Source organism: Xiphophorus hellerii, chromosome 7 (genome assembly GCF_003331165.1).
Source record: "Xiphophorus hellerii strain 12219 chromosome 7, Xiphophorus_hellerii-4.1, whole genome shotgun sequence".
NCBI classification, from domain to species: domain Eukaryota; kingdom Metazoa; phylum Chordata; class Actinopteri; order Cyprinodontiformes; family Poeciliidae; genus Xiphophorus; species Xiphophorus hellerii.
Genome location: NC_045678.1, coordinates 31,997,422 through 32,011,376, shown reverse-complemented (window position 1 = coordinate 32,011,376; position 13,955 = coordinate 31,997,422). Strand labels below are relative to the sequence as shown.

Sequence of the window (13,955 nt, the reverse complement as noted above, 5' to 3'; positions counted from 1 at the left end):
GAAACTTGAGACTCGTCACATTCGCTCCGTACCTTGCGACCTAGAGGTCCTCTTCTTCCGTTTTCTCCGTTTGGACCAGGATTACCTCCAGGACCCTGAACGGTGAAACGTCGGGACATTTTGGGTTAGGTGAGCAACATGACCCTAGACACAGAAGAGCTGAGTTTGGTTGGCTTACTCTGGGTCCTGGGTTGCCATCTTCCCCTTTGGGTCCTCGTGTACCGACTGGTCCAGCTGCACCCTGGGAGAGGACAGGGCACGTCTTTACATCGTTCATTCATCTCATCAGCTAATGACTAATGAATGAAGTCAGCTACAGTCACACAAAACTTTGTTCGGATTTGTTGGGATCCAATGAAAACAAGAAAATTAGGAGATCTTTTGTATTCATCTGATAGAAGTAAAGCGACTAAACTCACTCTTGAGCCTGCGATACCAGGCTGCCCGGCCTGGCCTCTGTCTCCAGGAAGCCCGCGGTTTCCCTTTAGATGAGCAGCACAGTGGTGTGTTACTGTGAGAGTTACTCAGATATTGGGATGCGATTCTTCAGAAAGGAACTTACAGGTTGTCCTGGCTGGCCTCTTCTGCCATCAAGTCCCTTAAAAAGCAAAGGATACACTCAAGTCTAGGTTCACAAGAAACCTGAAAACTTTGTAAGTGGTTTAATGAGTCATTTACCCGTCTACCACGATCGCCAGGGGTTCCTTTCAACCCATCTTCACCAGGAACTCCCTGTCATTTGGGAACAGATATCCCTGTCACCATAATTACATCGAAATTAAACCAAAAGAGCAGAAAAAGATGGGGCTGTACCGGCGGTCCGATATCACCGCGCTCTCCTTTAGGTCCCGGACTGTTGTTATCTCGCCCCCTCGTCCCCTAATGAACAGAGACACAATTACCTCAGTTTTACCTCCACTTAATGTTAAGAAAACTAAGTAAAGGCATGTTTATAAAAAATATCAGTGGAATATGATTACTCTATTTTTAGTTTTAAAAGAAACCAAGAACAGAACCAGAGACATTTTCCTTCCATCCTAATGTCTGGCGTTCAGTGAACAACAAGTCCCATCACCAGAAGAAGACAAACACCTAAACATCCACCAGCCATGTTTCCATAAAACTGTTGGGATAATTTTACTAATGAGTGGTGGTTTCATCTACTGGTTTGGAGTGAACCAGCCAGGCTACGCAGAGCGCCATTTCGTTGGGATGTTGACATTACGAATGAATGTAATAAACAGGAAGTGGAGGCAGAAACTGCACATCGCAGGGCAATGGAGAGAGGGTTTTCAGGAATCCCTTGCTGTTGGACATGTAATTGTTCTGTCATGTCAACTAGTGTTGGCAACGGTTCGTGTTGTCTGGACATGTAGAGAAAGAAATGCAATTCTATCAAAGGCCGTCCTCGAAAACAGCTGATGGGTCACGTGAGCTAAGTATTCACTATGTCAGAACCCAGTTCAGTCCGCTTGAACTCGACTTCGGTCCATTTGCCTAGTCAAAGTCCAGTTCAGTTGGTGAGGTGTGGATGCTAGCTGACCTCTGACCTCTGGTCCTCCAAACCTCGGTCTGGGTTCGGTTTTAATGTGAACGCCAAGCGGACCGGAGACCGCTCTAAAAGCAGGAAGTGGACTACAGTGCAGGGCATTCTGGGTAAATACAACCCAAACTAACATGCTAGCCTAGCGCTAGCAGCAGAAATGGCTCCTGGTCTTCAGCCAAAGACTAAAGAGAAATCCTCCAACACTAAAATCTGACGCCTCCATCTTGTTTCCATCTGGTGAAACAGGAAGTAGCGCTCAGTGTCTTCAGTGGTTCTTGGTGCAGCGCCCCCACAGGCCAGGAGGGGAACAGGTTGGTTTCACTCAGAGAACCACAGCAGCTGGAGGTGGAGCAGATGTTCTGGTTCCAGTAGAACCGGGTCGACCGGACCATCAGGAGGAAAACTGCCTCATTCTGTAAATGTGCTTTCGTTTCTCTTTCAGTTGTTTTTTTTTGTTGGGTTAAGCCAAAAACCACCTGAAGCAAAAACGTGTTTACAAGGCTGATGAAGTTTTTTTGAGTTTTGCCGTCTCCAACCTTTTGTTATGCGATTCCTTAAAATGTGGATAAAGAAAAGTTGATGGAAACATGGCTGTAGTTGGGTTGTTAGAAGTGGCAAATTCATCTGACATCTGTGTCTTTTGGACTGTGGGAGGATGCTAGAGTACCTTGCACACACGGTGAGGACATGAGAAGGTTTCAGCACCTTCTAGCTGTCAGCCTACAGGAGTTATGCAAACAAAGCTCAGGATAAATGTTATAATACGCACAGGGTCTCCTCTGATTCCCATTTGTCCTATGTCGCCTCCTTGTCCTTTGGCTCCTTTAGCACCCTAAAAATAAACAAACACAATGTTTTTGTTTTTTCATTAATTTTTTAAATACATCAGAGGAAATAAATAAAACTGTGTGACGTTTCTTACTCTCCTGCCAGGGTTTCCTCTGTCACCTGGAGGTCCAGCAACTCCACTTTTCCCCTGTAAAGATGTTAAACACACCATTAAGCCAAGCATTGGGAGAAAAACAACAGAGAACTGAAAACACAACATGATGCAACTGATTCACTATATCAGAAAAAACTTACTTCTTCTCCATTGATGCCATCAAGCCCAAGTTCTCCTAATTCACCCTAAAGCAGAATTAGATGCTTAGACAGCTGTAGATATTGTATCACATGTTTTTTATTACTTAGGAATATTACCCTCACCTTTTCTCCTGAGAACCCACGAGATCCCTGGAAAGAAAATATGTAGCTTTGATTCACTGTTGCTGTAATTTAATTAAAACTTATTCCTTTATTCAGCTGAAAGGTGAAAAAATAATTCAAATTACCTTGACACCTCTCTGTCCAGGACATCCCTGGAAGCCCTGAGTACCGTTAACACCAGGAGGACCTCTTTCTCCCTGGGATTATAAGAAATGGAAGCTCAATACACAAACATTAAAGATGTGAAATGTGGCTGATGTAAAAAGACATTTGGACTCACTGGTCCACCCTCGTCACCAGGATGTCCCGGGCTTCCTGGTAATCCCGGACTACCCTGCAGCAGAGCAATGAAAGTATTAGTTTTCCCTTAAGAAACTAACCCAGGGTTGCAGAAATATACCGTTGTCCAGTTGAGGTACCTTAATCCCAGGCAGGCCCACGCCCCCTCGGTCTCCTCGGTTCCCAGTACATTTGCATGGAACGCCACAGCACTCCCTCTCTGCGATGTTGCTCTAAGGAGGAAAAAAAAAATATTTTTTCAAGAACTTTCTAAGGACATTTAACCTCCAGAAAAGACTTTGGTTGGGTTTTATCTGTACACACCAGTTCCTCCATAAGTTCATAGTCCAGGTCCATGACGTTGAGTTTTAAGGGCCTTGTGTACCTAAAGCCGCGGCCAAATTCCAACAGCAAAGCCTCTTCAAACTGCTCCACCCGCTCCAGCCCAACCAGAATGAAACTGTTGACTCCTGATTGAGGTTGTACAGAAACATCCTGTTAAAAAAAACAGCTGGACGGTAATCAGACTCTTTCTCCTGTGAGATCTCCGTACCCGACCGATGTAGCTCCTCAACTCGTCTCTTCATTTCAGCGTATGGAGCATCAAGACCGTCCGTCAGATGAATGATGACCTTTAGGTTCAAGGTGGAAACAATGATCAGTTTATGATTTTCCAATAGCTCTGCAAGTCGTTTCCAAGTGTTTGAGGAACCAACCTTGATGGTGTCGGCTTGTCTGACTCGGAACCGGTTCATGTAGGCTTGGATGGTCTGAGTATTCAGGATGAAGGGGCCCTGACTCCGCAGGCCTCTGAAGGCCTCAAACAGCTCATCAGGGTTGTCCTTGAAGTCGATTTGGACCGGCTTGGAGGCAGAGTCCAAGGCCAGCAGGCCCACCTGGATGGAGGGGTTCTGCCCTCCGGAGCAACTGATGGGGGCCATTTTGGAAATTCTCTGCAGAATGGTGTTCATCTTGCTCTGAAGGTTACTTTGAGTGCTGAAGATGTTCTGGCCAGACACATCAAAGCCAACTAACACCTCGACATTGCAAGCTGTAAAACACCATTTTTGCATTTTAGATATTTTCTTATCAAAAACTTTGAAATTCTAATCTGAAAAACAAATTTTAGGTTTAGCAGCTCTATGGTAGTTAGTTATGAAGGCCAGAAGAATTTCCTCTTACGTTTGGCTGGTTGTGTTTCAATGCAATATGTCTCCTTCACTTCATCATCCAAAGCCTCCAGGATTTGTTCATTGAGCTCTGACAGCTCCTGGAAGGTCTGTGCTCGGGCCACAGTAGACGACTGACTCGCAAGGTTTTCCAGCTCATCCTGAATGTCGCCCACTCCAACAGCGAAGATCCTTACACCTTTGTTCTTCAGGCCCAGCGCGGCCGTCTTCCCGTCATCCTGTGAGCGACCTCCTGTGACAAGCATGAGGATCTGAGGAGTACCTTCATCTTTCCTACTGCCTCTCTGCTTGCTAAAATGGACATCTTGCACGTGGCGAATGGCGTCGCCCGTCATGATTCTGCGTCCGCCTTTGTATTCTATCTTGCCGATAGCTTCGATGACGTTGTCCCTGTTGCTGTAGGTGTTGAGGAAAAAGGCGTCGCTCACATCTGTGGCATACTGCGCAAGGCCGATTCGTAGGTTGTCTCTCTCGTTGTAGAACAGATCAATAAGATTCATGATGAAGTCCCTGACGTTGTTGAAGTTGCTCTGGCCCAGGTTGATGGATCCATCCATTAGGAATACTATGTCAGCCTTTTTGGGTTGTGGCAGATCTTCCGCTAAAAGGAAATAAACATGTAGCAAAGAGTCAGAATGGACATGAGGCAAAACAGGGAATGTATCCAAATCTTTGTTGTTTAAATTTCTGTCAGTTTTGACTCAAACCACAAAGCAGTAGATATTATTTATACTTATGTTTTGCTACAGTTTAGTATAAGTTTAATTTAGTTTTTTAGCTGAATCTCACTTTTGACTACATAAAAACTAGAAATGCCCAGAATAACAAAAGATAAAAATCTACTCAGAAATGGTAAAATATTTAAATAATAAGCTATTTCATTAGCAAGAAATAATAAAATGTATTTTGTTGTGCTAAAATGTAATCATGCCTGTATTTTAGATGAACAAAGATTATTTAGTCAAAACTAAATGATACAGAAGTCAGATTAATGCTAAACATCTTCACCAGAAATTAGGGTAGTAATTCTGGACGGAGATTCAAACATGATGGTCATGATGAGAAACGCTTTACCCAGAATGCATCGCTGTAAAACATCTGAACGGTTCTTGTGCTGTGGCTACAGAGGTTCACATATCAACCCTTAAATCTCCAGTGCCTGAAAAGATTTTTCCTTTTTATTGTTTTATTTATTTTCCTTTCCAGCCTTTTATTCTAATTGTTGGAAACTCAGAGACTTGATCCAGTTTGACCAATTGGCTCTTAAATGTGTTGTGTATCAAATTAAACTGTGTCACTGAATTTATTTCTGTCTGATTATATTGGCTTAAATTCTGTGTGATAGGAAAGAATTGTGTGTTTTTTGAGATGACATTTGTTGTGAATTAGAGCTATGTAAATAATCTGGATTACCCTAAGATCATTTATAAAGAGACAGTGTAATAAATAACCTATTTAGAATAATGTTAATTATTTAAAGACTATCCTATCTCAGCATCTGTGCAGAAAAAAATAATCTACTTTTTTATGAATAAGTGCAGTGCATTTGACTCACTTTACTTTTTTGAAGTTGTACTAGCTTCCAAAATACTTTTGTACACTTGGCTATTATCTACGTTTGTTGATGTTTTCTTTTTGTTTTTAGGCCATATTTGTGGTTCCATTTTTCCCTCTAATGAATCTACCCCATAGCCAGGTGCACACGTGAAGTTATCTTACTTACTTGGATAAACATATGTGGGGAAAACAGTCCCTGTGGAGCCTCTCAGTCTGGAAATAACCTTGTCTTTTGCTGTCGGTAAGTTGGGGAATGTAGGCACTGTAACAACATCTTCTGACGACGTGGCAATTTGACTTAGCTGAGATCTGTCAGCGTTGCCAGTCCCAACACCAATGCAGTTCACCCTCTTGTTCTTCAGCAGCGGTCCAGAGATAGAAACTGGTTGGGAGGACGGTCCTCCTGTGAGAACCACAAGATGCTGGGAGGCGTCAGACAGACGAACGCCAGCCAATGGTTTGACCTCGTTCTCTAAGACATGATCAATGGCGTTGGCCAGCTGAGAGGAGCGTCCGCCCATCTGACGAAGGCGTTTGACAGCAGACAGCACAGCCTGCTTGTTGTTGTGGGTATTGAGTGAGAACTCGGTTTTAGCTCTGTCTGCGTACTGGACAACAGCAACACGAACTTTATCAGGCTGCACATCTAGCTGTTGGACAATGCTGACGATAAAGTCTCGAATATGGACAATCCCATTGGGACCTGTGGTGTCTGAGCCATCAATGAGGAAGATGATGTCCTTTTTCCCAAGATCTAGGGTGGCTGCAAAGTAAACAAAAATGTGACAAAACATGAATTCCAGCAGGTTACCACTAACCGTAAAGTAAAAATAACATTTCTTACCTATATCCACTGTTGGAATATAACTTCTGATAATGTCAGTGGTGGATATTGTTTGGACTGAATTAATGAGTTGTGGTTCCACTCTTGGAAGTTGTTGAAAAGTGTCAACAGAGTACACAAGCTCTGGCTTTAAGGAAATCTGTCTCAGCTCATTTAGATCTGCGTTTCTTGAACCAATGGCAAGGGGTGCAACCTGATTTCTCTTTAACTGGTTGGCTTGTGTGGACACATCATCTGAAGACCTGCCGCCTGTGACCAGAATGAGGAACTGAGGCACGCCTTCCTCGATGCGGCTTCCTGCAGATCTCTGGTAGATGTTCCTGGAGACCCATTCAAGAGCCCGGCCCGTGTTGAGGCGATTTCCACCGCTGCTTCTGAGTTTCATCACAGCCTGCCGGACTTCGGCTTTGGTGGAGTGTTCGTTGAGGAGGAATTCTGGCTTCGGATCGTCGCTGTACTGTACAACTGAGACTCTGACCCTGTCCAGTCCTACATCCAGCTGCTCCACAACTCTTCTGATCATGTCACGGACGGATGGGAACTCAGTACGTGTTGCAGAAGAGCCATCAATCAGAAAGACAACATCCCTCTTATCTCCTGTTGCTGCTGGTGGTGTGAATTCTGTTAAGATACAAGCAAAATAAAACGCTATGATTAATGCTCCTTTACTGGGATGTAGGATTAAAAACATGGGGCATGTAGAAACCCTAATCTATGACAATCATATACAGAAGGAGACCAACAAGACATTTAAAGTATTTGTACTTGTGTTGACCAAATGATTGAAACACGTTAAACTATTTTGTTTCGATCATTGCAGGAACCAAAGTTGTTTCTATGTTTTCAGATTTCTGTACCTTAAAATCAGGATTCCCCCTCCAGTGGCCCACTGTGTTGTTGTCTTACAAAATGTTAATAGGAAATTCGAACATTTGACTATATAATTATTTTATTCTTTTGGAAGACATTATTGACAATACTTAAAAGAAACAACTATAGAGAGTCTTAAAAAGGCAAACACAATGAAATACAATTCAAATATATAGCATAAGTTTTTGCACTTCAGTTTACATCCAGATTGAGTGGATTTTAAAACCGATATGTCATCTTAAATTATATCTTAATATATCTAATGCTGGTCAGATATAAGTAAATATAAATTTTTTAAAAATTACTTAAAACAAGCAGTGATTATTAAGTATTTGTATGCTCAACTAAATATTCCTAGAGGACGAAATTAAAGTATTGTATAAAGTTTTCTTTTGTTCTCTTAAATCCACCTGTTCTGATAGTAATGGCTGCAGCTTGGTGCTGCATTTTGATCTACTGGTTGTGATTGGTTACTTGTCAAAGTGAATGCAGTATTTACTAGAAATACTCTGAATGAATGAAAAAATAACGGTTTGTGTTTGACCCTTTCATTTACATACTTTTCTAAAAAGTATTCTTTCTACTCAGATTCACATTCCTTTGGATCAGTTTATTAATTTTAATAATTGCACAGTATTTCATGTTGTAATATTGCTCTTTCTATGCAGTATATTATTCTTCTGTTTTATGTATTTAATATTTTTATCTTTGTGTTACTTTACATGTTTTGATCATCAGTCGCTTTTCTGCTGTTGCAATGCTTGAAACATATCTTTAACTTGGAAGGGACTATAGATATACTTTTAAAGCATTGCCAGCACTCAACATAAAGGGTGGAAAACTATGTATTCATAAATTATTATCAGCATTCCCCCTAAAGTAAACACCAAATCATCTGCAGCTGTTCTAGCTGTGGATGTGTTACATGTTTCCCGGTTAAGAACAGGAAACGCTTTCAGATTACACTGGACCAGGAAGTTCACCTTTAGAAATGGCCCAACAGTCTGATGTTTCAGCACTAAAGCTTGTTGTAATCCTGGTAAGTAGTAAGTAAGCTTTTAGCACAGCATCCTTCAGAGCTAAAAAAAACTAGAGATTTAAAGAGAAAGGAAATAAAGACTATTTACCTTCATATATTGGGAATTGAGGTCTCAACTTTGCAATATCCTCGTCTGATAACTCTGTTATTGTGTTGATGAGATTTTCTTGGACTATGTACAAGCCGGGGAGGTCATCAACAGTAAAGGAGAAATTTGGGACATATGACACTACTTGTAGTTCTGTGGGGTTGATCTCCCTTGTGCCAATGCTGAATGAGATGACTCCAGATTGCTTGAGGGAAGAGGCTTGACGAGTGATATCATCTGTTGAGGGCCTACTGGACACAACGATAGCAAACTGTGGCACACCTTCTTGCTTCCTGCTACCTCGTGCTGGTATCATAACGTTCTGACTGAGAAACTGCAATGCTTGGCCAAGGTTCCGCTGTCTTCCTCCAATCTGTCTCATTTCTCTGATGCCGTTTAGGACTCCTTCTTTTGTTGTATATGTATTGAGATGCATGTCAGCCTTGGCAGAGTCACCATACTGGACCACACCAATTCGGATCTTGTTTTCACCCACGTTGAGACTCTCGACCACTCTGCGGATGAACTCTTGGATGATAGCAAATTCTCGCCCAACACCATCCGATCCATCAATAAGGAAGACGACGTCTTTTCTTGGGCCTTGTGATTCCGCTGTAAGAAAAACAAAATGACAGTGCATTAGTCAAAATTCAAAGTGATCTTAAGCGAGTGATCAAAATGACTTGATTTCAATGCTGTGGACCTCATTGAGATATTACTCGATAGGCCTTTTTGCACTACAGAGCCTGACCTGTTCTACCACAGCCCTGGCTGTGTGTAGACTGAGAAGGCTGCCACCTCCACAGTGGGCAGGAATCAAACTAATTCCTGCTGAACCCAGAGGCTTTAAAATTACCTCAGCTTTGCCTTTTTAAGTCAATGAATAATAAAAAGTTTCATCTGAGAAGGAGCCGCCTTAATGGAATGCTTTTCGTCTCTGAGTGGTTATTGTAAACAATGACAGAAAAAAAATGAAGGCCACCTGTTATTCTGATGAATTCACACACAACCCCTTGGTCCCAATACCCAAACATTTTAACTGCAAGCACAAAGTACATCATGGATGTACCTAAATTTATAAAATCCCATCTGAGTCAGTTATGAACAAAGCACTTTAGAGTGCATCTGGTGAGGGAGTGCGTTCTGCTTGAATTCCTTCCACTGCCCTTCGGTCCAAAAGTCTTGCAACTTCTGATTAGAAAAATGTTCTAATGATGTTGTGATGCTTGTAAGGATCACATCATGCTTTTGCATCTCATCAACATCAAAACCCTAACACATTTGAGTACACACAATTCATGTCTATGTTCATAATTGAAGTGCAATTATTTAATTTCATTGTTTTATGTAGTTACTCTGACCACAATCAGTGGTTTTAGTCTGAAGAAAAAATACATGTATTCAGCTGCTTCATTTGTGATGGCATCATGTGGATTTTCTGTTTGACTTGTTGAATATTAATTAAATCTTATGAAAATTATTACTTAAAGACTGATGGATAAAAAGAGATTATGATGATATTTTTGATGCCGTCAGTCTGAAGTGAGGATATCAAGAAAGTCCAGCGGAACCTTTGAAAAGATCTGGAAGACGACTTGTTACTGTATGAGGCAACTGAACCAGTCAACTGCTGAATCAAACCTTCAAAGACATAAGACGTAATATTTTTATTTATCATTATGTTTTTAGATCATAATGAAATTGGAATGGTACCCTCAGTGATAAATACAGTCTTAAACTGTCCTTAGGATGCAACATAAGGGTGAGGGTGTGTCTGCAGGGGGCAGAGAATGTGGAAATGGACAGATAGATTTCTCAGCTCTTGGGGAAAAGCTGTTTTTAGCCACGTGGTTGTGCATTTTATGTATCTGTACCGTTTCCCAGACGACAGCAGTACTAACAGTTTGTGTGCTGGGTGGGTTGGATCAGCAGCAATACAACTGGCCTTCCTTTGCAGTCTGCCAGTATTAGATCCAGACTTGGTAACTAACTCCCCACAGTCCACTGGGCAGTTTTCACCACCTAGATTGTGCAGTCGCTGTACCACACAGTGCTCATGCTGAGGCAGAGGATGTTCTAAGTCACAGCCCTGTGTTAGTTTTTTAGCAACTGAGCTGGGAGTCCAGCCCTTTTCAATTTCCTGAGGAAGAAGAGTTTCTGCTGGGTGTCCTCATCAGAAAAGAAGTGTTCAGCGACCAGGTCAGAGGTGATGTGGATGCCAGGAATTTGATGTTGTCTACACATTCCCCCACCTCCCCTTGTATACTAAAAGGTGGGTGTGCTGTCCTCCTGGACCGCCTGTATTCCACTACGACCTCCTTGGTCTTGCTGGTATTGAGCACCAGGTTGTTTACTCAACACCACTGGGACAGGTTCTGGACGTCCTCTCTGTACAGAGGGTCTCATCATTGTTTATCAGACCCACTGCAGTGGTGTCATCTGCAAACTTTAGAACGGTGTTAGAGGAGTGGATGGCTACACAGTCGTGGGTGAACAGTGTAAAAAGATCCGGACTAAGCAAACAGCACTGTGGTTTGTTCAAATTAAGACACCCACTAATTGCACGTACAATTAGTGGGTGTCTTAATTCCTTTTCGCAAAAGGAATTTAGTTTGCCTTGTAGGATATATTGTATAGTCAAAAAGGGGTTAATAACTGTGTTAGTTTTCATTACTCTTAATGTATAAATGACCACATTAGGAGGAATGATCCTCAATGACAAAGGTTAATCTCATACTGCTAGTGCATCTAACGTGGATTTTTGACCTAGCCTGGGAAATTTATACATGAACTGACTTCAAACAACATCTTTCAAAACCTTGTCATGTCATATGTATCACTTTCTTACCCGTCACTGTTGGTGGCAAAGGTGTAACCCTTGCTAGCGCTGTGCTCATGACAGAGGAGAGTTGTGCTTGGACACTAGGGAGGTCGGTGAATTCAGAGACTGATAGCGCATAAGTAGGCTCGTATGATAACTTCTGCAGCTCTCTACTGTCAGAGGTCCTTGTTCCAATACCAATCACAAACACGCCCTGCTGTTTGAGAGCAGAGGCTGGGGCGTCAACATTGTCAAAAGACCTTCCCCCGGTTAGCAGGATCAACATTTGTTTGACACCTTGCCGATGTCTACTCCCCGAGGAGGTTGTAAAGACATTGTCCCTGACATATTGGAGGGCTGCCCCCGTGTTTAGGGGTCTTCCTCCTCTGTGTCTAAGCCCTCTGATTGCATCCACAGTATCCTCTTTTGTATTGTACGTGTTTAGATAGAAATGGACTTCAGCTTCTCTGCTGAATTGGACCACAGAAACACGGTCTTTGTTTTCTCCCACATTGAGCTTTTCCACCACTTTTTCGACAAAATCCCGCATGGCAGGGAAGCCGTTCCTTGTGCCGTCAGAACCATCGAGGAGGAATACAATATCCTTTTTGGCAGTGTCAACTGAGAAAAGAAGGGAAGGCAAAAGAGTCAAAACCTTTGATCAAAGATGCCTCCCGGGTTCCCTGTCTACTAGAGGACTGTTTTGAAATGACAATATGTCTTAAGGTCTCTCACTTCTTACAGAAGCTAAACATGGCATAGATCATCACAACAGGCAAACTGGAAACTAAGCATGTATCCAACAATTTCTTATCCTACTTGTGTTTAGAATTAAGACAGGCAACTGCTTAGGTCACCTTCAGAGGAGCATGCTTGAAAACCTACCGAGTACAGTAGGTGACTCAGGGGTGACGTCAACAACCACAGCTTCCACAGAGGCCTGAAGCTGCTGTTGGACACTGGGAAGGTCAGTGAATTCGGACACAGACAGAGCATAATTGGGATCGTGGGATACTTTCTGTAATTCTCTGCTGTCAGAGCCTCTACTTCCAATTGCAAAGATCAAGACGCCCATCTGTTTGAGGGCTGCGGCTGGTGCGTCAACAGTGTCGAATGATTTTCCGCCACTCAGCAATACTAGGACCTGTGGAACTCCTTCCGGCCGCCTGCTTCCAGCAGAGGAAGTGAAAACGTTATCCCTCAAGTACTGGAGAGCTGCTCCCGTATTGAGGGGTCTTCCGCCTTTGTGCCTCAAACCCCTGACAGCATCAAGGATCTCTCCTTTTGTCGCGTACGTGTTCAAATAGAACTGGACAGCTGGATCCCTGCTGTACTGAACCACTGAGACACGGTCTTTGTTGTCATCTACACTGAGTGTCTCTACTACCCTTTGGACAAAGTCTCGCATTGCTGGGAAGCCAGTTCTAGTGCCGTCAGATCCATCCAGCAAGAACACCACATCCCTTCCTGCTGGCTGCTGTCTCACCACTAGGGAACATAAGACAATTTCAGGTTGAAGTAGCAAATTCTGCCCCTATGTAAGTCAGATTATAAAAGCTGATCTCCAAACATCAAAGTTATTTTATCAGTGCTAGTGAAACTCTTGTATTTCAGTTTGTAGATTTTTGACCTAGCCTGGGAAATGTATACATGAAATGACTTCAAACAACATCTTTCAAAACCTTGTCATGTCATATGTATCACTTTCTTACCCGTCACTGTTGGTGGCAAAGGTGTAACCCTTGCTAGCGCTGTGCTCATGACAGAGGAGAGTTGTGCTTGGACACTAGGGAGGTCGGTGAATTCAGAGACTGATAGCGCATAAGTAGGCTCGTATGATAACTTCTGCAGCTCTCTACTGTCAGAGGTCCTTGTTCCAATACCAATCACAAACACGCCCTGCTGTTTGAGAGCAGAGGCTGGGGCGTCAACATTGTCAAAAGACCTTCCCCCGGTTAGCAGGATCAACATTTGTTTGACACCTTGCCGATGTCTACTCCCCGAGGAGGTTGTAAAGACATTGTCCCTGACATATTGGAGGGCTGCCCCGGTGTTTAGGGGTCTTCCTCCTCTGTGTCTAAGCCCTCTGATTGCATCCACAGTATCCTCTTTTGTATTGTACGTGTTTAGATAGAAATGGACTTCAGCTTCTCTGCTGAATTGGACCACAGAAACACGGTCTTTGTTTTCTCCCACATTGAGCTTTTCCACCACTTTTTCGACAAAATCCCGCATGGCAGGGAAGCCGTTCCTTGTGCCGTCAGAACCATCGAGGAGGAATACAATATCCTTTTTGGCAGTGTCAACTGAGAAAAGAAGGGAAGGCAAAAGAGTCAAAACCTTTGATCAAAGATGCCTCCCGGGTTCCCTGTCTACTAGAGGACTGTTTTGAAATGACAATATGTCTTAAGGTCTCTCACTTCTTACAGAAGCTAAACATGGCATAGATCATCACAACAGGCAAACTGGAAACTAAGCATGTATCCAACAATTTCTTATCCTACTTGTGTTTAGA

At 42.8% G+C, this 13,955-nt stretch overlaps 1 protein-coding gene across 8 annotated transcripts in view; it reads right to left on the bottom strand.

Moving 5' to 3' along the window:
- col6a3 (collagen, type VI, alpha 3) overlaps positions 1-13,955 on the bottom strand; it is a 58,676-nt gene that overhangs the window by 15,263 nt on the left and 29,458 nt on the right. For 7 of the 8 annotated variants that reach the window (XM_032567205.1, XM_032567206.1, XM_032567208.1 and 4 more), the window contains 23 exons: positions 13,153-13,746; positions 12,326-12,928; positions 11,468-12,061; positions 8,620-9,231; positions 6,623-7,243; positions 5,945-6,541; positions 4,214-4,822; positions 3,748-4,082; positions 3,585-3,663; positions 3,356-3,501; positions 3,172-3,264; positions 3,033-3,086; positions 2,878-2,949; positions 2,753-2,779; positions 2,630-2,674; positions 2,469-2,522; positions 2,316-2,378; positions 814-879; positions 679-732; positions 563-598; positions 420-482; positions 179-241; positions 33-95 (listed from right to left, as the gene is read on the bottom strand). In XM_032567205.1, the coding sequence (XP_032423096.1) occupies positions 33-95; positions 179-241; positions 420-482; positions 563-598; positions 679-732; positions 814-879; positions 2,316-2,378; positions 2,469-2,522; positions 2,630-2,674; positions 2,753-2,779; positions 2,878-2,949; positions 3,033-3,086; positions 3,172-3,264; positions 3,356-3,501; positions 3,585-3,663; positions 3,748-4,082; positions 4,214-4,822; positions 5,945-6,541; positions 6,623-7,243; positions 8,620-9,231; positions 11,468-12,061; positions 12,326-12,928; positions 13,153-13,746 (5,543 nt within the window). The remainder of the gene's footprint in view (positions 1-32; positions 96-178; positions 242-419; positions 483-562; positions 599-678; positions 733-813; positions 880-2,315; positions 2,379-2,468; positions 2,523-2,629; positions 2,675-2,752; positions 2,780-2,877; positions 2,950-3,032; positions 3,087-3,171; positions 3,265-3,355; positions 3,502-3,584; positions 3,664-3,747; positions 4,083-4,213; positions 4,823-5,944; positions 6,542-6,622; positions 7,244-8,619; positions 9,232-11,467; positions 12,062-12,325; positions 12,929-13,152; positions 13,747-13,955) is intronic. The other variant, XM_032567213.1, reaches the window with a different exon arrangement.